At 43.8% G+C, this 25,130-nt stretch overlaps 1 protein-coding gene across 1 annotated transcript; it reads left to right on the plus strand.

Moving 5' to 3' along the window:
- The first annotated feature begins 5,259 nt into the window (after positions 1 to 5,259).
- LOC143282271 (uncharacterized) lies at positions 5,260 to 24,719 on the plus strand. Its single transcript, XM_076587871.1, has 8 exons — positions 5,260 to 5,317; positions 9,629 to 9,674; positions 11,248 to 11,327; positions 12,977 to 13,036; positions 14,246 to 15,934; positions 19,213 to 19,506; positions 21,725 to 21,826; positions 22,389 to 24,719. The coding sequence occupies exons 2-8, from the start codon at positions 9,629 to 9,631 to the stop codon at positions 22,512 to 22,514; spliced, it is 2,397 nt and encodes a 798-aa protein (XP_076443986.1). The 5' UTR covers positions 5,260 to 5,317; the 3' UTR covers positions 22,515 to 24,719.
- The last annotated feature ends 411 nt before the right edge of the window (positions 24,720 to 25,130 follow it).

Here is a 25,130-nt window from a genome sequence, read left to right on the forward strand (position 1 = left end):
TTCGCAACCATTTGAATAAAATATTAACTGAGCAACACAAGGAAATTCTGATCTGAGGGAAGGTATGATTTAAAAAGAACATATTTAACAAATCAATTTACCAAATTTCATTAATATCATTATCTCAAAAAATATTCTAACGCACACACATACTCACATACGTGTCTCCCCCACCCTCTCCCTACATACATCCTTGCATGCACACAAACGCCTATTATAATTCCCCCACCTCATTCCCCTGTCCACTCACTCACACACACACTCACACTGTCTCTCACTCTTTCTCATCAAATTAAGGTTTCGTAATGTAATCAAGACGACATATTACATGTTAGGGTCGAACAGTTCCACTAATTAGAATAATGGGAACTTTGCTCTACAAGTAAATCTGACGCTATCACCCAAAACGAAACACTACTTTGGATTAGATAAAACAGAGGGGAACCACACACACACACACACACACACACACACACACACACACACACACACACACACACACACACACACACACACACACAAGGTCTTCAGTTGTAGTGAATGACAATGGGCTAAGTCCAAACAGCTAATGATATTTGTGTTTAGTGTGTCAACTGAATGCCAATGCACACTCGTCAATTCTCATGTGCTAACGCCAAGTGATATTTGTCAAGGTGTTGTCGCCAGTGTCGAGGGGTTATCGAGATGGCTGAACATTGCTCGCCTGTGTACCAGCAGAGACATTCTGGAAGAAAGGATCCAGGAATGTCTGTTGAATACCGACCTCACTGGAAAAGACGCTGGCGAGGAATGGAAAGTCTTCAAAGAATCGATACACCATGGGCTTTGTTGAACGCAAACATGGAAACCGGTTTAACGAAAACGACCCAGAGATCAACAAGCTCATAGACATGCTCGGCAAGACCCACACAGATCACCCCAGCGACAAGACCTGCGAGAAGTACCAGCAAGCCAGGCAGCTCATCCAGCAGAAGCTTCGGTAGATGAAGAACGATTGACGGGAAAAGAAAGCAGAAAGTCTGCAAGCTGCGGCTGACATCAACGACATGGAGACGTTTCACGAGGGCCTTCGCACCATCTATGGACCAAAGACAACTGGGTCAATACCCATTCGTGCTTCTGACCAGACCACACTGCTGACAAATAAGACTAACATCCCTGCTCGCTGGGCTGAGCACTTCAGTGCTCTCTTGAATAGAGACTTGTCATCATCTGAAGAGGCAATCGCAGCGCTCCCTCAACTGCCAGTGAAGGAATCTCTGGCAGACCCACCCTCTAGTGCAGTGACTGCGAAGGCTCTGAAGCAGACCACGTCCGGGAAGGCACCAGGAGTAGATGGAATTCCAGCTGACATCTACAAGAATGGAGGCGAGGTATTCCTGGAAAAGCTGACCACCCTCTTCTAGTCCATATGGGAAAAGGGAGAAGTACCCCAGGACTTCAAAGACACCATTGTCCACATCTACAAGAGAAAGGGTGATAAAGCGTCCTGTGACAATCATCGTTAGATTTCCCTCTTATTGCAGAAAAAGATTCTTGTCAGGACAATCTTGAAGACTCATCACGAACATAACAGACTCCATCGTCCCTGAATCACAGTGCGAGTTTCGCACAACCGACATGGTGTTTGCTGTTCACCAGCTACAGGAGAAGTATCGTGAGCAAAATCAGGAGCTCCACATGGTGTTTGTTGTTTCACCAAGGCCTTTGACACCGTTATTCGGACTGACTTGTGGAAGATCCTTCACAAGTTTGGTTGCCCGGAAGGGCTCATCTCACTGATCGCTTCATTCCACGATAGCATGCAGGCAAGGGTGCAAGAAAACGAAGACACCTCTGACCCATTCCCAGTGAAATACAGCCGAGTGAAGCAGGGATGCGTTTTAGTCCCCATCCTCTTCTCCATTCTGTTTGCTGCAACTGATGCTGATTGATGCATCCGGGACTGTGACAAGGGGGTATACATCCAGTTTCGTTTAGATGGCAATCTCTTTAACCTTCGACGATTTCAGGCCAAGACTAAAGTATTTGGAGTCCTTCCGTCTGAGAGAGTTCCTCTTTGCTGATGACTGTGCACTGGCCACGCACTCCAATGAAGATATCCAGTGCATCGCAGATCGCTTTGCACTAAAGGGCCTGCCAATGCTTTGGTCTTACAATCAGTCTTGGTAAGACCAAGGCCATGTTCTTGCCGGCCTTTCCCGTCCAGAGCTGCCAGTGCTCAACAACACAGAGATAAAAACTGTGGACAAGTTCTGCTACTTGGGAAGCATTGTAAGCAGCAACGGAACTCTGGGTGCAGAAGTGATGTTGCGCATCTCAAAGGCCAGCTCTGCCTTTGGCAGACTCTCAGAGAGTCTGTGGCAAGATAATGGCATCAAACTGCGCAAAAAGGTCGCCGTGTACAGAGCTGTGCTTCTGAGTGGTCTCCTCTACTGTTGTGAGACTCGGACCACGGCGCGTTCCGTCGACACATCCAACAACTCGAACAGTTCCATCAACGATGCTTGCGCAAGATCTGCAGCATCAGATAGGCAGACAAAGTGTCCAACTTACAGGTCCTGAGAAAATGTGACCTACCCAGCATTGAATGTATACTCATCAAAAGCCAGTTCCAACTGGACAGAACACGTCCGTATGGAGGACAGCAGGATTCCGAAGGTGCTGCTCTGTGGATAAGTGAAGGAAGGACAACGTGACCAAGGAAGACCTCTCAAGAGATACAAAGACACCTTAAGACCCCCAATCTCAGAAGCTGCAACATCGACACTGCTTCCTGGGAAGATGTCGCCTTTGTAAGAACACAGTGGAAGCAACAGTGTACCCAGGGTGCAAAGATATTCGAGAGCAGCAGAGCGGCCGCCATCCCGGCAACTGAAAAGAGAAATTGCCGGGAGAAAACTGGACCCATCCTTGCAGGACTCCATTCCATGCAGCGTCTGTGGACGACCCAGTGCCTCAGGAACTGGTCTTCATCCCACGTGAGGACCCACATCAGCAGATGACCTGCCTGTCTACTCATTCCGACGTTGGACACGACGGGAGAACAGAAGAAGAAGAAGAAGAAGAAGAAGAAGAAGAAGAAGAAGAAGAAGAGAAGATCGTCAGCAGCTCTAGTTTCTCATCTGACATCTTTTACACATCCACCAACCCACCCATAAACACTTAGTCCCACAACCACTTAAAATTTATGCAGTATGTTCCTCATTTTACTTCACCTTCACCTTCACCTCTCCCGTAGTCTGGGTTCAGACCGTTGGGGCACCGCTGCTGACCTGGCCACCACCCCTCTCCACTCTTCACGGTTTTCTGATTTCCTCAGGGCGTCACCGAGCGTCAAGCCTGTCCACCCCCGGATGTTGTCTTCCCATCTCTTCTTCTGCCGTCCTCTCCTTCTGCCTCCTTGTACGGTGCCTTGCAGGAACGTTTTGGCAAGACCAGATGATCGGGAGATGTGTCCATACCACCTAAGTTTGCGTTTTTTCACTATGGACAGAAGGTCTTCGTAGGGTCCAATACTTTGCTTGATTCTGTTCTTCACTTCCGTGTTAGTGATGTGGTCTCTGTAGGAGATGCCAAGTAGTCTACGAAAGCATCTCATCTCGACAGCTTGGATTCTTCTCTCGATGTCTGCAGTCAGGGTCCAAGTCTCGCAGGCGTAGAGCAATATTGATATAACCAGGGAACGCATCAGTCTGATTTTTGAGCTGAGAGCGATGTTTTTGTTGTTCCAGATGGTGTTCAGCTTGTTGAGTGCCATTGTTGTTTGGGCAATTCTCGAGAGTACTTCTGGTTTAGATCCTTCATCTGACACGATTGCTCCCAGATATTTGAAGCTGTGGACTGTTTTAAGCTTTTCGTCGTTGACTTTGATGTCAATGCTGATGCCGTTGGTGTTGTTAGTCATCAGTTTGGTTTTCTCCGCACTGATTTGCATTCCATACGATGTGGAGGCTTTGTCTAGATGTTTGACCAGGCTTGCCAGTTCTTCTTCTTTTCCAGCCAGTCCATCAATGTCGTCGGCAAAACGTAGGTTTGTGATTGTTCTGCCGCCTATGCTGACTGTTCCTACATGCTCTTCCAGTGCGTCAGTCATTATTCTTTCTAAGAAGATGTTGAAGAGTGTTGGGGAGAGTAGACAGCCTTGTCTCACTCCGACTGTGGTTCTGAACCAGTCCCCGATGCTATTGTTGAGGTAGACGGCGCTGGTGGCTTTGTCATAGAGGTGCTGTATCAGTCTGATCAGGTTGGCGTTGATGTTGTACAGATTCATGGTAGCCCACAAAGCTGCATGCCAGACCCTGTCAAATGCCTTCTTAAAATCAATGAAGACGTGGTAGAGGTCTTGTTGGTGTTGATGGTACCTCTCACATAGCAACCTCAAGTTGAAGATTTGTTCAGTTGTGCTCCTTCCTGGTCTGAAACCTGCCTGTTCTTCAGCAATGATGTTTTCTGCTTGTGGTTTCAGTCTGTTAAGCAGGATCTTCAACATGACTTTGCTGGGATGACTAATCAGGCTGATGGTGCGGTAGTTTTGACACTGCTGGAGATTGCCCTTTTTGGGGAGGGTGATGATCAGTGATTGTGTCCACGGTGTGGGCCATTCCCCTGTTTGCCAGATCTTGTTGCAGATTTTCATTAGCACAACTATCATAACTTCACCCCCTGCTTGGACCAGTTCTGATGGGATGTTGTCCACTCCTGCCGATTTCCCTTTTTTCAGCGATGCTATTGCTGCCTCTATTTCTTCACGGAGTATGGGGTGATTACTGTTATCAGTGGCTGGTGGAACATTCAGTATTGCTGGATCACCTATGGTCTGTATGTTGTATAGCTCTGAGCAGTATTCTGTCCATCGCTTTAGGATGTCTTGTTCTTCTGTTAGACATTTTCCATCCTCCTCATTTTACTAGTAACTGGAAAATAATGATGTCTGTGGAACACGTCAGAATTGGTTTCCTTTGATGTGCTTGATCAATGAGAGGTTTTCAGCTTCAGGGGCAGGGCATGTTGGATCTGATGTGTGATGGAAGGGGTTTGGGGTGGGTGGGCTGTTCTTCAAAATCTGTTGTCCACAATCTCCCCATCCTCGTCTCCCAGAAAGAAAGAGAAGGAAACAAGCAGCCGAAGGGAAATAACCGCAACAGTGACCTCTAAATGAACTGCCCACGCTTTTGCCCCCTTACCCTCTTTATTTAGGGAAGTGACGTCATGACAAGCAATGGCTGACAAATGCAGACAGACGCCTGGATGAGTAATGTTTGTTTGTCTTGGACAGACGTCTTGACAGCAGACATTTCAACGTTCTGTCGCGAAGGTATGTTTTTAAATTTGGCCATTTGTGCCGTGCGACGAAAATCAGCATTTTGCGTTCACGCGTTCAGCGGTTGTAATGTTGGGTGTCCATAAAGCTAGCATCTGTGGGATTACTCACTCAAGTCACTGTCGCACTCGCTGCAGTGTTGAGTGCAACAGAATGTTGAACTTCAGGTCAATAACCGAGGTCTTTTTATTGTGTTTCTTGTTTAGTCCTTGGACTTTTGTTCCATTATTTGTTAATTCCATTCTTTAATTGTGCGTTTAGCTGTGCCGTAATGGCAGTTCCCTTTTTTTTTTTTTTTTTTTTTTGTCTTGTTCAAAAGCGAGCGTAAACGAAACATTAACATCTTAATTGATTTAAACTCTGTACACTCACTGTTGCCTAAGTAGTTAGGGATTGTTTTCGTTAAATGAACATCCCTCATTGTATCCACAAATTATGACACGACATGTTGTATAGATCAGTACATGAATGTAAAGACGATAGAAATGACTTGACTATTATGCATTGTGTGAATTTTTAATGCCGTGAAATGCACAGTTGCGTTGAAACTCTAAGAAAGAAAAAAAAAGAAAGAAAAAAAAAGAAACACACACACACACACACACACACACACAACCAAACACATATATATACTACATACACACACAGGCTAAATCCTCATTTCTTTCCGTCCACTCTGTGTGACTGGTGGAGTGAACATCTTCCCCTTGTTGTGAACAATACTCAGTATGTTCCATCACCCTCACCTCCCCCCTAGGCCCTCCCTTAACCCCCCCCCCCACACACACACACACAATGATAGATGTCTCCCCGTCCCCATTATTCTGGTCCATGTATACACTTGATTCAAAGTGACACATGTGCTTGTGACAGCACACTATTTGTTTACAACTAATACAAGTGTGTGTGTGGATTGCATGCATAAAATGCCTACATAGAAACACCAATTGATATGCACACAGACATGTATTTCTAGATCAATAGATCTGTGCTGCTGTCATTCATGTTATGTCATGTGGTGTACACCTTGACCTTCAATTCAAAGATAAGATTTAAAAAATACATGTGCACAGCAAGGCTCCCTTCTTACTCCACTCCACCCCTGACCCACTCACACTGTGAAACTTGAGACTGTTCCAACTACACTTTGCATATTTCCACACAGTTGTGTATACTGACACGACAGTGCATGCACTCCACTGCTGCACAGTGTTTGGAATTCCGAATAGCTGTTGTGTTTGTCACTGAAGGTAGGCATACTGTGACCTTTGTGAATTGGTGAATGGTCATGCTGCTTTTCAGTATTCATTGAATCCAATAGATTGGCATGATCATGCTCACTCTGCTCTGTGTCAGTGAGTAGTTTTGCTGCTTTTCACTTTTTTTTTTATTCAGTCCAGTTTTCATTGGTGTTTTTTCAAACCTAGTTTCATTGTCGCCCAGCCTCAGAATTAGTCTGCTATGTTTTCATGCACACAGGTGTATCTGTAAGTTCAGTGTTGACATTTTACTTTTATTTTATTTTAATGTACATGTAGTGGCCTGTTTGATACATTTTTGTGCAATGGCATTGAATTCCCAAGTCTCTCACATCCAATACAATGTTCAAGACACCATTTATCAAGTGCAGATAAACTTTACACAGAATGATAGATACAGATTTGTTTCTTTTTTGTTTGTTTGTAGGAACCAAACACTGACGTGATGATAAAAACTAAAAAAGCATATTCAGATTCATTTGTACCTGTCAGTAACAATCTAAATTGTAATAGAATCACTTCTATTGTTGATGACTTCAAATAGTTCAATACTTATCAGTTATCATTAATTTACCCTCAACAGAGTAACTCAGTAAGACTGCCATAACGGCAGGGTAAAATCAGTAATACATCTTTACATGTGATAGCCCACTTGTGCATGTGTATACATGTGAGTGAAAGTGGGAACTGTAGCCCTTGAATGCAGAAAGAAAAATGGAAGATGCGGTATGGAGAGCTGGACAGAGAGTCTTTTCACGGACGACATGATGGTTCCGCTGTTTTTGTGTTTTCTTTTGCGTTTACGGAGAGGGTTCGAATCCCTCTTGTCCTCTCTTTCTTCTCGCATGGCAGGTGAAGTTGGCAGAGGCTGGTGGGTCACTGCATTATTTTAGAGGTGGATGTGTTGCTGATGTGCGTGCACAATGTTTTCATTGTGCGTGTTCCTGGGCGTTTGAGTGCGGAGAGAGATCGTGTTGTTGTATCATGTTTTGTATGTTTCATAAGTGTCTTGTACAACTGAACAAAAAATATAGGAAATTGAGTGAGTGGAGTTCTGCTAGTTCTTCCAATGCTCCTAGCTGCTTTTCCAATCTTCAATCGAAGGTAGTCGGTCCTTGGAGAAGGACGTTGATGGAACCAGCACTTAGCAGCTGCTGTTCATTGTTTCCCGACTTCATGTCCGCCAGATAGGATTGTGTTCTTTGTTTCTCTAGTTCTATGTAAGCACCTGTTAGTTCATCTACAGAACGCTGTGCTGTGGCCAGAGGGTGGTTTTTGTCCTTCAGTCCAGTCAGTGACTGAGTGAGTCTCTCCATGCTTCACAGCACCGTGGTTGGGGTTTCAGCCTTGCACACGTCTTCGAGGTGTTGGCGCCTTTGATCAGTCATGGTGCAACGTCACAACGCTCTAGACCAACCACCTCTCGGTGTCGGCGACGTGTCAGCTGAGGGCTCCGCTGACACTCCACACTGAGGGCCAGTCTTCAGTCCGCCAGCATCAGCAACAGTTCTGTGTTCATGTGTTTGATATTCAGTCGTAACAAACTAAAGAAAGACCGTCATGTGCTTCCAGTTCAGTTTATTTTCCATAGTCTCCTGGACAATTGTCGTTCTTGACATTTGTGTTGATTATGCTTTCCTGCGGAGAGAGAGAGTGAGAGAAAGTTGGACTAAAAAAAAAAAAAATTAAACTTACCTGTTGATATTGGTGAGTGAGGCTGAGATGCAGTGCCTCCAGGTGGACCTAATGGATGTTTGCAATAACTGTGTGATCTCACTTATCAGTGTTCTTGTGATACTATGTGGAAAGAGTGACTAGTTAGTTAGTTGTTGTTTTTGTTTTGTTTTTCTTTTCATTTTGCTTTCTTCTTTATTATTATTATTATTTATTTATTTTTTTTACACATCTACAGATGTACACACACTTTCATGAAATGCATGAATAATTTCATTTCTGTGTGGGCTTGTTTGTGTTGTGGCAATTGTAGTGGGGTACTTTGGGGTGGGTGCATGTCCGCTCTAGCACGCGTGACAAGTCTATACATACATTTGTCAAAAGTTCAGAGAATAGAAATGGGTTCTGGAAATAAACAGAAGAGGGTATTTGGGACAATACAAAAATTCAGAAAATGACATTGTGAAATATTTTTTGGGGGGGAAGAGAAGAAGAAAAAAAGGTCCCAAGGCCTTTTATGGCTACCAGAGCCATTCATTCATTAAATTCATATACACTTTGTCTAGGCCTAAGCGCTAAAGCATAACCAGGCAGAGCCCAATCCACTTCTTCTGCCATTTTAATCCTCCGCTGCCGAGGTCAGGTATTCATTCACACCAGGGTGGAGTGAGGAAAATCGAAGTGTAGTGGACACAACAGCAGGCTGAAATGGTGCCTCAAACCCTGATCACTTCTTCTTCTTCTTCTTCTGCGTTCACTCGTAAGCACATGAGTGGGCTTTTACTTGTATGACCGTTTTTACCCCGCCATGTAGGCAGCCATACTCCGTTTTTGTGGGTGTGCATGCTGGGTATGTTCTTGTTTCCATAACCCACCAAACGCTGACATGGATTACAGGATTTTTAACATGCGTATTTGATCTTCTGCTTGCATATGCACACGAAGGGGGTTCAGGCACTAGCAGGTCTGCACATATGTTGACCTGGGAGATCGTAAAAATCTCCACCCTTTACCCACCAGGCGCCGTCACCGTGATTCGAACCCGGGACCCTCAGATTGAGTGTCCAACGCTTTAACCACTCGGCTATGGCGCCCGTCATTTACCAGGGACAACCCTTTTTGTTGCTGAAAGTTATTTCTACATGAGCTAAGTGCAATCTTCACAAAGGATCTAAGTTTTTTTTTTAATGTCTTCTGAATGGCTTGTGTCCAGACCACCATTCAGGGTTTTGTGGAGGGGGAGAAAGGACTGTGCGCTCATATTCTCTCGCTTCCTAAGCATATGTTTTCTGAGCTTCCTATATGCGTTACCACAAGGCCACCACAGCACTAAATAGTCATTGTATAACTATAAACCACTGTGTGTTTTCAGATGGCCTTTCATCAGCGTCACCGTACACCATCTAGACAGCACAGTGGTATGCAGAATTGTAGTTGGATTTTATGTATAAATATCATTATAGAAAATACACTCCTGTGTCATTGCGTCCTTGCTAAAGCATGGCACATTGTGATAATTCACTGTATATGATATAGGTATAGATAGGAGTGTGTGGGGAGGGAGGGGGTGGAGTTAGAGTGGTTGGCATACACTGAGACTGACAGTGGGTTGTGAATCTGTGTGTGTGTGTGTGTGTGTGTGTGTGTGTGGCAGCTAGCTTATTTTAGATGGGGTGGGGCTGTTTGCATGTGTATGACAATAGCAGTTTTAGTGGAGTTTGTGTGTGTGTGTGTGTGTGTGTGTGTGTGTGTGTGTGTGGTTTATTTTTTGCCTTTTACATTCTCTTTGTATTTTTATGCCTCAATAATTGGTATGCATATTTGAGAACATGTACATGCCTGTGCATTTTTATGGAGTGTGTGCGATTGAATAATCACAGTGCAGTTTGCAATTTTGAGAGAGAGGGGTAGGAGGAGGGGGTGGGAAGGAGGAGGGAGGGGGAGAAAGAGAGAGAGAGAGAGAGGGGGGGGGGGGGGGGGGGGAGGTATGGTTTGTTCATCTGATCAATTTTGGCTAGAATGTGTAAGTTGTAAACCAAGGCTGCACTGTTTATGTGCCAGAATTTTTTGTGCAGTGCTGTAATTGCCTTCAGTCACTTACTGACTTAGGCATAGGTTTACATTAAAGTTCAAATATAATAGCCTTAGATTTACTACTGTGGACGAGCCAGACACAGTGCATTTATATTGTGAGTGAGCAAAGCTACAGCATTTGCTAACAAATAAAGCTATGCACAATAAAACGTTTTAAAAAAAAGATGAATACAGCTAGCCATCTGGACTGCTGTCATCAGTATTCATTGATATATCACACTTGAGTGTATATATATATATATATATATATATATATATATATATATATATATATTGATAGTATGTCACCAAAGGGCAAAAACAAGGAGTGACCAACAACTAGACAACAAAAGCAGTCTGGATAAAAAGGTTTTTCTAGTTATTTTTGAAGTGTTGTTGTATTCATGTTATGACTTTTTTATTTTATATATTACTTTATTAGTGCTCCTGTCAGTGACACCTTAAGCAACTAGCTTAACAAAACATGGTCTACAATTTTACAAAGGAACTACGGTACTTCCTGTTATATAGATAATAGTAGCTGGTAGCAGAGATGGTAGAAGTAACAATGATGAAACTATAATCCTTCCAAGATTTTTTTCTTCTCTTCTTTTGATAAGTGGTAGCAGAGCATTCCAAGATGACATACATAAAAAAGGGGAAAAAAATCACCATGTATGAGTCAGAGTGAATCATTTTTTAAACTATTTATTTAACTTATATGGATGTCAATATGGAAATAACGTTGACAGTATTCATCTTCCTAGTATAAATAATAATAAAAAGTATTAGAAATTTTATGACTTTATGCTCATGGTAAACTTTATTAACTTTTTTCTGACCATGATGATGACGAGAGTGATGGTGATGATGATGATGATGATGATGATGATTTGTACAATGCTGCTGCTGCTGCAGTTGCAGGATCTGGGTCCAGCCACTCTTACCTGGATGGTGTGCCATTTAAGATCAGCCCCAACTTCCGCCCTCCACCTCAGGTGAGAAACTGAGTTTCGCATCAGCTTCCTTGCCTTGTCATTCAGTTCATGCTGTTAGAAATTGATAGTCTGTTCATTTTCCTTTCAGAAAACTATGGGTTACGTGTACTTCATTGCAGTCCTAGATTTTTTTTTTTTGATGATTTTTACCCTCCGCAACCAAAAACCAATGCATTTACACAACTTCGTAGGTTGTGCAAATAGTTATGGGCAGGTATAAGAAAAGGAGATGGATCTCTCTTGTGCTATGATTCGTTAGAACATGAAGGCGATGGCAGTGACAGTGATGAAACTGACAGCAATATTCAACGACTCAAGCTCATAACGCAGACAACATTTTTGAGTGGGTGACAGTGACTGACAGAAAAAGGGGCTAATAAAAAGTAGTTTGCGCATGTTGTTTAGGAATGAAGGGAGTAGATGGACAGAAGTGGTTTAAGATGACAGGTCATTGGCCAGTTTGACTTGGAGGGTGTAGAAGGGGGCATTACTGTGGATGTCAGAGAATGTTGCTGTCACTGAAAACTGCCCCCCAGTGGGCGCTGATGGACTTCTTGAAAGAAGTGAACATTTTTAATCGGATTTGAAGGTTTTAAACGATGGAAGGTTTTTTAAACTTTGAGTGGAAAGTTTAAAGTGGTGACTTCTTTTTTTTTTTTTTTTTTTTTTTACCCCTGTAGTAGGTATTAACGTGGCGATAGCCTTGAGATGGCCTTAGTGGTCGGCGAGGCTCTAAGCACCATAATTTGATTTGATTTGACTGAAAACTGCAACAAACTGGACAAAAGCCAATAAACCACGATTTTCACATATATGTTAAAAAAAAAAAAAAAAAAAAAAAAAAAAAAAATGTGGCTTGTTGTCAATGCTCAGATAACTGACCTTGCAGAGAAAACAAACTGGCATGCACAGCACGCACCCATTTGCAGCCTGGACCAAGTGAGTGTTATGACAGAGGTTCCCTTTGCTGTCACACATCTTGACTGCACAGTTTCTGAGTAAACGGTTGGCATTTTGTTGAACCCACGTTTGTCATTGTCTGGACAGCTATTCACTTTCATGGCTGCAAGACTTGTGATTGTATGATCACAAACTTTTGGTTATAGTCTGATTATTTTCATCTGCAGGTATAAACTGACAACAAGCATGTCATTTCCAGCTGTATTTTGTTTATTTGTTTATTTATTTAAAAAAAATTAAAAACCTTTTTTTTTTCTTTTTTTTTTTTCTCAAGGCCTGACTAAGCACGTTGGGTTACGCTGCTGGTCAAGCATCTGCTTGGCAGATGTGGTGTAGCGTATATGGATTTGACCGAACACAGTGACGCCTCCTTGAGCTACTGATACTGATACTGATACTGTTTATCATTTTGGATGTCATTCTGTAGTGGTGGAAATAGCCTTGTTTATTGCACAATAATTATTATCTTCACTTTGAAACGCCTGAAAAAGGAAAATTTGGAGAAAGTGCAGATTCAGAATCCTCATTCTTTTTTCTTCACAACCCCCCCCCCCCCCAACCCCCCCACCACCCCTACCCCCACTCACTTTCTGTCTGTATCTCTATAGTTTTGTGCTACTTTTTTTTTCTTCTCTCATTACCCCTGAATCCTCAAAATTTGTAGACACATGTTGACATGTGTTTTTCAGCCGGATTTTCCCACAGAGCTGTTGCATGGTGGACCAAGAGCGCATGTTTTGCATGATCAGGTATGTGTTTCACAAGCTCTGGCTCAACTAGTGTGATAAATTTCCAATTGAAGAATGCTTGTACCACACAAAAGCGGTGAATCTGGTCTCTAATTTCTAACCAGCAAGTATGTGTGTGTGTGTGTGTTTAATGTTTATTGTAAAACGCTTTGAGCTCTCTTTAAGGGAGGAAAGCGCTCAACAAATGTCCATTATTGTTATTATTATTATTATTCACCCAACCACCTGAACAACCAACGAACATGAGAAAAACAGCCTTTCAAGGATAGGGGCCAGTCCAAAATGGCAGTTCAACTAATTTCAATAAATCTAAAACTTCCATCTTTTCCACATGTGATAGCAAGCTCAAAGAAGAAAAGAAAGGAACTGAGCTTAAGTCGGACTGCAGAAACCAGGCACCCCTTCAGTCTGTCTTCCATTTCTGAGTCCACTCCAGTGACACAAGAGTCACCCCAGACATCATACTGTCCTTCCAAGCCGAGCCAGCAGTTGCGTGCGATGTCCAGCAGTCTAGTACAGAGTTCATCAGGTGTTACCGGTTCCCTCAGATCATGCCAGCCTCGTCAGATCTCACCAGCAGAGACAGATCTCACCAGCAGAGACAGATCTCACCAGCCCCGACAGATGTGGACAAGGAGCACAGTCTTACTCCATCTACTCTCACTCACCCCTCCCTTGATAAGCCTTGCATGTTGGTGGCTCAGACAACAAAAAGAGTCCTTTACAGGAAAAGCCACCCAACCAAAATAATGTATGCTAAAAGAAAAAAAAAAAAAAGAAGAACCCAGTGGTATTACCCCAGGGGAGAGCAGTATCACTGCTCTCAAATTTTTTCCTTCTACTATACATGTACACAGGCATCAAATTCCTGCAATGCTCCTATTATACACCAGCAAAATATCAACTAAAGCCCTCAAGGTCTTTCAACCTAGCCACAATATTGAATATTTTATTTAATGAAAATAGATGCACATACTTCCACAAATTACCATGTCAGCATACGCAGTATCAATTGAAATTCAATTACTTATGTACAGGGACTTGTACAGCACTAAACTCTGGTCCCTTGGTCTGTATTGTAGTTATCTATTTATTGTCAGCTGTTTGTTGGATTGGAAAACTCTGTCTTTGCAAAGCATTACTTATAATCATTTCTGTTTCATTTAATCTATTGCAACATTGAAAGCTCTGGTTGATTTTTGTTTTCAGTATGACTTCGAAACTGAAGAAGGGGTTTTAGCATGGGCCAGGGCACGTGAAGAAGCCAAGGTTAAGGCCATGGTTGAAAGAGAGGCGGCGGAGCGGGAAAGGGCAGAGCGGGAGAGACAGGAGCGGGTCAGACAGGTGATCGCTGCGGCCGACTCCAGCTCCTCGTCGGAGTCTGAAGATGACAGTGTCATGGAACCTGCTGCCAGTTCTGCCATTGCTGCTGCTGACAGTGCCACCAGGGAAGCCAGACCGCCACCGCCGCCGAAGCCACAGCCACCGCTGAAGCCGCCTTTGGGAGCCAAACCCCCATGGCCGTTACCTCTGCCCGCGTCTGTGGGCAGCACCATCCTGACCCCCATCCCCATCCAGACAACGAAAACCAAAGTGCAGTCCCCCTTAGCTCCTGTGGCCCAGGTGGACCTGGCCATGTTTGAGCAGGAGCGTGACCCGTTTGACAACCTGGAGCTGCAGACCATCGACGACATGGAGGAGCTGCGAGCCCTGCTGGAGTTGGTCAGCACCACAGGGCCCATCGGCCAGGAGCCTGCTGCAGACCCTGAGGACATACCCATGTACACCAACACGGAGATGGTTAGCTCTCGGCTGGAAGAAAGCAGTCACAGGGAAGGGGAGGGCAGCGGTGGTGGTGGCGATGCAGATGCAGAGTCTTCTAGTGACAAAATCTATGTGAACGTGACGGTGAGGTCTGGAACGGAGGGTGGCGGCAGTGGTGAGCAGATGGGGGAAGAGGGGAACACAGGGTCGTCGGCTCTGGAGGGGTCAACAAGCCTCTCCAGCAGCATGTGTAAGTCTATGAGCTCTTCCAACCCCAAGTGTGATTTTGTCATAGAGCCCACAGGGGATGGGGACTACGTAATGATCCGTTCCGACTATTCCCAGAAGTCCGTCACCAGCCTCAGCTCTCAGCAAGAACCCCCGCCGCTCTACGCTAACGTCGTCTCAGGGGAAGACTCCACGGACCCTGAGCAGGAGGACGACTCGCAAGAACTGTACACCAACAGCCAAGTGTTCACATCCACACAACCACCCGTAAAGCCCCGCATTCAGAGTCTGTTCGGAGATCGAGCGCTGAGGCTCGGCGCGGGGAAGTCCGCCAGTATTGTGTTCAATCCTGCCGTGCGCTACTCTCTTCCACGGACCAGCGGCCATGTGGACGGCATGGCCGGCAGAATGTCCCAAAGTGCGTATGTGTGGTCCGAGTCGTCACCTGGTGCCTGGGGCTTCAGCCCCTCCAGTTCGGGTGGAGCACAAGACAATGCCACTTACTCCAACGTACCCAGCGCTGACCCTAGATCTGTCATGACAGCTTCCACCCCAGCCTTTTCCAACATGTTCTATAGCTCGGGCTCAAACTCCCAGACTCGGACAGGTTCCGTGAACCAGGTGAACAGGACGGTGGAGGAGGACCCTCCACCTGCTCTCCCACAACGTGCTGTGACAACCACGAACGACAATCACACCTACTTTAACATGCCGTGCTCTGACGTGAATTCCATCATGACAGTGTCCATGCCTGCCTTCTCCAACCATTTCTATGGCAACTCGGCCCCCCAGGAGTCGGAATCTGCAGCACCAGGGGGCATCATGAGTCCTACAGGAGCCCTGAGGGTGGCCAGGAGCAACCCTGACTTGTCAGCAACCGGGCACGGCTCCCATCCATCACCACAGGTATGATAATGATAGTAATGATGATAATGATAATAGTAATAATAAAAGTATTTACATAGCACTGAGTCTTGTGCAACTCGAGACAAACCAAAGCGCTTACACAGCAGTTGTTCATGCGTATTCGTAACTCAAAAGAGATGAATAACAAAACTTGAAAATGATGCATGTAAACAGAAAGCTAAAGAAACTGCAGACCAGGAAGATGGGGGGGGGAGTGTTGGGGGGGGGGGGGGCACATTTTGAAAAGAGGTAGGTTTTAAGGCCAAACATGAGAGAGCTTAATGCAGAGGTTTGACGATACAAAAAGAGGGAGCTCATTACAAGTGCAAGGTCCAGAGACCGACAGAGTGGCATCAGAGTGTGGAGTTTTCGAGTCTGAGAAGGCTGAAACAAGAGCGGATCTGAAGGTGATCATAGAGAGCGAGATTGGGGTGTTCAGGTCAAGTCAGCATCACAGATAGGAAGGGGCAGCTTTAGTCATACATTTATGGCATGGACTGCTGTCTGTCCATGTGGGGAAGCTGCATTTTTAGTTGGTTGTAGTGGGTCTTGTATGGTGCAGTCTATGGAAAGAACTAGACCTGTAGCCCTGTTATGATTCAATCCATTAATGAATGCTTCTGCCATACATATACTGTGTGCGAGAGACCGTACAAGGGGAGTAACCTCATATTGGCACCCAGTTTTACAGAGGGAGTGTCATTGTGAAAATTACTTCCCTTCTACAATTTGTGCAACATTGGGACAACAATTTTTTTTTTTTGCAGTTTATTTAAGACTAAGAGATTGTGATCACCACATTGCAGTGCAGTATAGGTAATCAGGTTAGTAAATTTATTGATTCATAATGAAAGATTCCGAGTAACATGAATTGATTTATTCAGAATGAAAGATACTGGATAACATGCATTTTTGTATTCTTTTCACTTTGACTTCTGTCACTTTTTGGGGGTGGGGATGTGTGCTTTTTAGTAGTCGTAGTAGTAGTTGCGGTGCTGCAGTAGTAGTAGTAGTATTTTTGATTTTTTGCTGTCAGGCAAAAAAAAACCCCAAAAACCCCAGCCTTTTGATAATTTTTTAGGGTCTAGAGGGTGGACAGGTGGTTATGATATTGATTAACCAGTTGAGTGTCTATGATGTCAGCGGATGCCCTGTAAAGAGTGTTGCCAAAGTGTCTGTAAGACGTCCACTGATGTCCTGCATATATTTCAATTTTTCCTTCATCCTGCATTGAACGTAGCGGACTGTGAATGGTTTGTTTCATGTGTCTGGATTATAAACGTACTATTTCATTGAGCGTTTGCCAGGTGGAAGACCCCATTTTTCTCAGTAATGATTTAACTCTTTCCTGTTAAATCTGGTGACACTGGCATTCATGATGTCTTTGAAATGAAACAGTTGTGATAGAATAGTCAGTAGCCTTTTCCTTGGAACTATTGTCATGAAAAGTTTTGAAAAAAAGCAAAAAAAAAAGCAAAGCTTTCATGGCTTAATGTGTGATTAGCAGATTACTGTTAATAACTGAAATGAAAAATTCATGGTGCTGGAATGAGGGATGGTAGTGTTTCCAGTGCTTATATATATACGAGGGTCATTCAATAAATAAGGAGAATTTTTCGGTATAAGGACTTCTAATACAGATAGAAGCTTACTTTTTTTTCTTTTTTTTTCAGCGTAGTCTCCCAGCACTGTCACACACTTTTCCCATCTGTGCACAAGCTTCCGTATTCCCTCAGCGTAAAAATCTTTGGACTGATGTCTCAGCCAGTCGCTCACAACACTTTTGACTTCATCGTCACTTTCAAACTTCGTGCCTCTCGTGAACGCTTTCAAGGGACCAAACAGGTGAAAGTCTGAAGGGGCAAGGTCTGGGCTGTAAGGGGGATGAGGGAGCAGTTCCCAGCCCAGCTCGTTGATGGTCTGCACCGTTCAGGCTGCTGTGTGAGGCCTTGCGTTGTCATGATGCAAGATGACTCCTTCTGACTGATGACCCCTGCGTTTGTTCTTTATGTCTTTCTTGACCTGCCTCAGCTGTTCACAGTAGTTGGCACTGTTCACAGTGCTTCCTTTCTCAAGGAATGAAATGGTGATTGGGCCTTGCATATCCCAAAAAACGGTGAGCATCACCTTCCTCATCAGGAGACCTCACTTCTGTAGGCCTTCCAGGCCTGTCTTCATCCTCAACACTGCTCCATCCTTCTTTAAACAATTTAGCCCACTTGTAGACATTTTTTCGGCTGAAACATGTGGCACCATACACAGTTGACATTCTCCTATGAATTTCAACTGGTTTGCACCCTTCAGCAACCAAAAACTTGATAACTGACCGCTGTTTAATCCTGGAGCATGCTTCTTGGTTGGCCATCTTTGTTAATCGCCAAAACTCTCAAAGTTTTTTTTAATCTCCAAAACAAATTAAATCCATGTGAAAAAGAAGTAAAAAAAAAAAAAAAGAAAAAAAAAAAGTAAGCTTCTATCTGTATTAGAAGTCCTTATACCGAAAAATTCACCTTATTTATTGAATGACCCTCGTATATATATATATATATATATATATATATATATATATATATATATATATATATATATAATCGATCCAAATTATATTTTTGCTCACCATCAGAAACAAGCGTTTACAGAGCACTAAGCAACTGACATTGATCAGCATTTCAGTGTTCTATCAATCTATGATCTTGATGTGTGTCTGTTTAAGTTTCAAATGCTCCCTGTCTTCATCACCACTTTCCGAAGTCTTCATTGAATTTGTCAGAGTCTCTGATTGAAGTGTTTCTTTTGGCCACAATGTTTCCTTTGGCAGCTGGTCAGTGTGAGCTACCTGACTGAGACTGCACCAGAGTGGTGTGGATACTGGGCAGATGTGCTTGAGCTCGAGCTTCGTAGACAAGTGTTAAGCAATAACTAGTGGTGCATGTACTTTTTATGGACTATGACATTGTTTACTTTTACCTCACTGCTGTAATGATTTGCCATTTCAACAAATTGTTGTGATTTATTTCCTTTTGTGAATTTAGTTTCATGACATGCATTGTATCGCTAACAATTATCTTTCAGTGTGATTGCTTAATAATTTGAATTTTGCCAGTGGTGGTATGAAATGTGTTGATACAGGACTGTTTTAGTTGTCAAGATGATTATGGTCTTGAGTTAAGTAATTTGTGAAACAGAGACTGGAGTTTGAAAAAAACAAAAAATTCTTAATAGTAGGTGCTTTGATTTCATCAGAACTTTGTGAAACATTTATTTATTCATTCTCTTAGCCCTGGAATCCCTACAAGCCTCTCCCTCCCACCCCTGTGTCCGATCTACGGTCCAGCTCCTCGTCGACTGAGAGCTTACCCACGGAGCCCAGTCAGAACCCCTCCCCGCTGGTCCTGTCCCCGTCCCCGGGTGAGTTCGGTGCTGCGGCCTCCAGGGTTCTGGGCGAGGAGAGCGACCCGTATCACCGACTGTCCGCGGACTCCAAGACCTTTGTCAACAACCTGACCACCATGGGGTTCTCGCGACCTAGGGTGTCCCGCGCTGTGGAGAAGTTCGGCAACGATGAGAAGGAGGTAAGGGAGCAGGTATCGAGACAGTTGTGGCAATGATGAGAGGGAGGTAAGGGAGGAAGTATCGAGACAGTTGTGGCAATGTTGAGAGGGAGGTAAGGGAGGAGGTATCGAGACAGTTGTGGCAATGTTGAGAGGGAGGTAAGGGAGGAGGTATCGAGACAGTTGTGGCAATGTTGAGAGGGAGGTAATGGAGGAGGTATCAAGACAGTTGTGGCAATGTTGAGAGGGAGGTAAGGGAGGAGGTATCGAGACAGTTGTGGCAATGTTGAGAGGGACGTAAGGGAGGAGGTATTGAGACAGTTGTGGCAATGTTGAGAGGGAGGTAAGGGAGGAGGTATTGAGACAGTTGTGGCAACGATGAGAGGGAGGAGGTATTGAGACAGTTTTGGCAACGATGAGAGGGAGGAGGTATTGAGACAGTTTTGGCAACGATGAGAAGGAGGTAAAGGAGGAAGTATCGAGACAGTTGTGGTAATGTTGAGAGGGAGGTAAGGGAGGAGGTATTGAGACAGTTGTGGCAATGTTGAGAGGGAGGTAAGGGAGGAGGTATTGAGACAGTTGTGGCAACGATGAGAGGGAGGAGGTATTGAGACAGTTTTGGCAACGATGAGAAGGAGGTAAAGGAGGAAGTATCGAGACAGTTGTGGCAATGTTGAGAGGGAGGTAAGGGAGGAGGTATTGAGACAGTTGTGGCAATGTTGAGAGGGAGGTAAGGGAGGAGGTATCGAGACAGCTGTGGCAATGTTGAGAGGGAGGTAAGGGAAGAGGTATTGAGACAGTTGTGGCAACGATGAGAGGGAGGAGGTATTGAGACAGTTTTGGCAACGATGAGAAGGAGGTAAGGGAGGAAGTATTGAGACAGTTGTGGCAATGATGAGAAAGAGGTAAGGGAGGAGGTATTGAGACAGTTGTGGCAATGATGAGAAAGAGGTAAGGGAGGAGGTATTGAGACAGTTGTGGCAATGATGAGAGGGAGGAAAGGGAGGAAGTATCAAGACAGTTTTGGCAGTGATGAGAAAGAGGTAAGGGGGGAGGTATTGAGACAGTTTTGGCAATGATGAGAGGGAGGAGGTATTGAGACAGTTGTGGCAATGTTGAGAGGGAGGTAAGGGAGGAGGTATCGAGACAGTTGTGGCAATGATGAGAGGGAGGTAAGGGAGGAGGTATCGAGACAGTTGTGGCAATGATGAGAGGGAGGTAAGGGAGGAAGTATCGAGACAGTTTTGGCAATTATGAGAGGGAGGAGGTATTGAGACAGTTGTGGCAATGATGAGAAGGAGGTAAAGGAGGAAGTATCGAGACAGTTGTGGCAATGTTGAGAGGGAGGTAAGGGAGGAGGTATTGAGACAGTTGTGGCAATGTTGAGAGGGAGTTAAGGGAGGAGTTATCAAGACAGTTGTGGCAATGTTGAGAGGGTGGTAAGGGAGGAGGTATTGAGACAGTTGTGGCAATGTTGAGAGGGAGGTAAGGGAGGAGGTATTGAGACAGTTTTGGCAGTGATGAGAGGGAGGAGGTATTGAGACAGTTTTGGCAGTGTTGAGAGGGAGGTAAGGGAGTAGGTATCAAGACAGTTGTGGCAATGTTGAGAGGGAGGTAAGGGAGGAAGTATCGAGACAGTTGTGGCAATGTTGAGAGGGAGGTAAGGGAGGAGGTATTGAGACAGTTTTGGCAGTGATGAGAGGGAGGAGGTATTGAGACAGTTTTGGCAGTGATGAGAGGGAGGAGGTATTGAGACAGTTTTGGCAATGATAAGGAGGTAAAGGAGGACTTATCGAGACAGTTCGGAAAGAGGTGCCAAGACAGTATGGCACTGAGAGGGTATGGACATGATGAGATGAAAGTAAGGCAGAAGGTGTCTAAATAATTTAACTCTTCCACCGCCAAGTTTCTGTGTAAAAAACAAAACAAAACAACATTCCCTAGTGCCAAATATTTTGGATATGTTACTCTCAGTGACAGGCTACGGCATTTTTCTTTTGGTGGGAAACTAGTTGGCTGCAGCTGTCGAGCTTTGTTACAATATGGAAAATTATCCTTTTAACATGACCTCTCGATGTTGGCTAAAGTCGCCTGTGGCATTGCACGGTCTTGTGACTAAGGTCGCCTATGGCAGTGAAAGAGTTAAGAGGGAGGTGTCAAGAATCTGAAGAAAGCAGTATAAAAGATTCGTGTGTGTGTGTGAAGTTAAAAAGTTTGTGCATGAAGTTGTGTGTGGCAGGTCCTGGACCACATGTTCAATGTGGATAAACTGGTGGAAAAGAAGTTCTCCACGTCCCTGGCAGAGATGAGTCTCCAGCTGTTCAAGAATGACATGCGAAAGGTGAGTCTCGACAGGTAGAGGGTCGGTTGGTGAATGCTGTCAGGTTGCTTTTTAGCAGAGTTGTGACCTAGTGGTAATGTGTCCACATTGCAGGCGAGAGAATCTTGAGAGCACTGGTTCGAATCCCATACTCATTAGTACTTTGACCCCATTTATTGGACCTTGAGTGGTGGTCTGGATGCTAGTAATTCAGGTGATCAGATGATAAAGTGATCAGATGATTCAGTTTATCAGATGATAAACTAAAGTCCTGTGTGTAGCATGCTCCGTTGGCAGTTAAAAGAACCTATGGCGACAGAAGGGTTGTCCCTGGTCAGAATTCTTCTGAAAAAAATCCACTTTGGTAGGAACACATACACACTTGCAAGCTGAAAAAAGAAGGGCAAAAACAACACAATACAGTACAGTATAATACCATTATTATACAATGCAGTACAATACAGATATGATCCTTTTCATAGTTGTCTTATTTATTGATCCTTTTCATGTTGTCTTATTTATTGACATTTGCCGTGTGTTTCTTTCATGTGTGTCCATCCATGTGTGTGGTTTATGTTTTCAGGCGGAGCAGTTCCTGGACCTGTTCCAGCAGTTCAAGGAGCTGGGCTTCACCAGTGAGCGCATCCAGACGGCCTTGGTGAAACATGAGCTGGACCGTGACAAGGCCTTGGACTATCTCACCACATGAGGGTCACCCCCCTCCCTGCTCCTCCTTCTCCAACGATGTCTGCATCTCCTGGACACACCACTGCTGCTTGTTGCCTTTGTGTGTGTGTGTGTGCGTGTGTGTGTGTGTGTGAGCCAGGCCGCTGCGTGACTGTGTGTATGTACATGTATGGCTTACATGTAGGCTACATGGAAAACATTGCCTTCCATCCTTCCTCTCTGCCCCCTGAGCCAAGTCACCCTGCGAGAGTATTTGCACATCAGCCGGGAATTAAGCTGTGTATTATGTAAGCTCTGTTACATGCGTGCCTATGCATTTGTATGGTCTATGCATGCATGTGTGCACTTTTGTGGAAAAGTTTGTCGTTGGTAAGAATTTTTCTAAAGCTGTGTATGAAAGAGCTTTTTTTCGTGCAACAGGTTTTTGGTTCTATTTAACAAGTCAAAAAGCACGTGTGTTTTGAGCTCAACGCATTGTGAGGAGCATTAGAGGAATTTGGTTGGATATTATGATTGATCACTACACCTGAAGTCATGTATGTAGAAAGTATGAGGGAGTACTGGAAATATTGTTCTTGCAATGGATGAGATTGATATTCAGGGTCTGCAAACATTTTTTTTTTTAAATGTCACCATTTTCAATCTTCTCTTGAGTTTCATGAACCACATATGAAGGGCCTTATATGACAGCAAGCATTGTCTCTTCAGTAGAAGTTTGGCAAGTTGTGGTCAACACTCTGTTCATGTGCAATATTCTGATGCAGAGGTTTAAACCAGTCACAGGTGTGCCAGTTGCACCTGGATATTCAGGAAATCCAGTTTTCAAATGACTGTCTGATCAATATCAGGATTAGTGATATTTTCAAGTGTTTTCTGGGCTGCAGATCCAGGTTTGTTAGACAGCCTGATGAAACCAGGGCTTGAAATATCCATCCACCCAATGGTCAGAGACAACTGAACCTTCTGGCGGACAAGTGGAATCGCTCTGATCTCTTATCCAATACATTTTTTTTTTTTTACTGTCAGTGGAAGAGTGAACTATCAGTCAGCTTCAGTGCAGACCGGTTCTTCTTCCCTCTGTCTTTCCCATGAAGATCAGGTGTGTTTTCTTTGTGTCAGTGCGAAAATGATATATATAGCTCTGACTGGAAATTCACTGTGGGACAGTTTATTTCTTTTCACTGTTGGTAACGAAACAGTAACTTCCTCTTTTCTTGTAAAAAACCCTGCTTGTATATTGAATCATGTCTGCTCACTTGTCATTGCTCTACTAGTAGTTACCTTTGCTATGGAGGGCAAGCAGAAATTTGGGAGGGACAAGTTGAGGTTCCCCCCATTGGACAGCTGAAAGTTATCTTGGAGTTTCTGGCATTGAGAAACCCAACTTTAATGCTTGATCAAGCAAATCAAGAAGGAAGATTCTTGACAGACCATTTCATTTACACGGTTGATAGTCTCGCTGCATGTGAACACTAAAAAGTAAGGTTCGAATCCGCTTGAATGAACTTGTTGACCAAATGCATAAGCAGAACAGTCTCTAGTTCCTCATCCACTATCTTGCCACCGTGTTGGTTTCTGTGTGCATTTGTTACACATTGTCCATTCCACTGGAAGGAAGAGACTGTGGAATAAAAATATAAGTTGGTGGCAAAGAAAACTTCCCTCACGCTTTGCAGAAATGTAAGAAAAAACATGTTTCTTTTGTTTGTGTCAGTCATAATCACTGGGTATATCAGAACTTCCAAGTGTTTTCATTTTGAAAAGAGAACAGCTTTGTGTGTGTGTGTGTGTGTGTGTGTGTGTGTGTGTGTTTGATTTGTTATTTGTAAATGATTCCCAGAAAGAACCACTACCCTGCCCTTTGTGTCTGGTTTGAGTGAGACCTGTTTTTCCTCACAGGTTTGTGATGCGGGCAACACTCATGTAACATTTTTGTAATTCCAGTAGGTTTTTGTGTATGTGTGTGAGTGTATGTGTGTGTGCATGCGTGCGTGCGTACATGAGAGAGAGAAAGATTGGCACAGTTGAACATTTCCAGCTTGCAGATGACTTTATTAGATACTTGCAAAGAACTTTCTTCGAAGTTCACTTTCAGTAGTTTCACAACCATCACATTTTTTTTTTGTTTTTGTTTATTGGTTTAAATGTTTCAGCTTTGATATTGCCTTGGTTGTGAACTTTTTTCCTTTTTTTTATTTTTTTTTTTTTTTAAACCAAATAACCGATCATGTTTTCAAGTATCAGATCATGTTTCTGAGCCCCTACCCCACCCAGCCCTCTTAATTCCCTTCTGCTTTCAAATAATTTGCACCATGTTTTGATTTAAAAAAAAAAAATTTTTACTTCATTGAAAGGAAAAGGTGAATTTGATAATCAGTTGATGTTTTGAAGTTTTTGCAGACTGTTTGCAGTATTATCCTTGGAGGACTTTACCCTAGACAGGGTGTTGTGCAAATGTTTGGCCAACTGAATGATCAAATGAGGTGGGGGTTTTTTTCCCACAATTTGTTTTGTTTTGTTTTACTCCTTGTTAGTATTAAGGTTTTTTGAATATGGTTTACTTTTACCTTTCTTGTTTCAAATATCTGTACATGTTTGATTACTGTTTATACATCATGTCTATGTTTTACTGTATGAA

The sequence above is a fragment of the Babylonia areolata genome, chromosome 5, assembly GCF_041734735.1.
Source record: "Babylonia areolata isolate BAREFJ2019XMU chromosome 5, ASM4173473v1, whole genome shotgun sequence".
In the NCBI taxonomy this organism is placed as follows: domain Eukaryota; kingdom Metazoa; phylum Mollusca; class Gastropoda; order Neogastropoda; family Buccinidae; genus Babylonia; species Babylonia areolata.

Bases quoted from the DNA above. Each gene is read 5' to 3' on its own strand.
- LOC143282271 (XM_076587871.1), top strand. From the start codon at position 9,629: ATGGCCTTTCATCAGCGTCACCGTACACCATCTAGACAGCACAGTG. The intron at 9,675-11,247 runs GTATGCAGAATT...CTGCTGCTGCAG, and splicing joins ACCATCTAGACAGCACAGTG to TTGCAGGATCTGGGTCCAGC. The intron at 21,827-22,388 runs GTGAGTCTCGAC...TTATGTTTTCAG, and splicing joins TCAAGAATGACATGCGAAAG to GCGGAGCAGTTCCTGGACCT.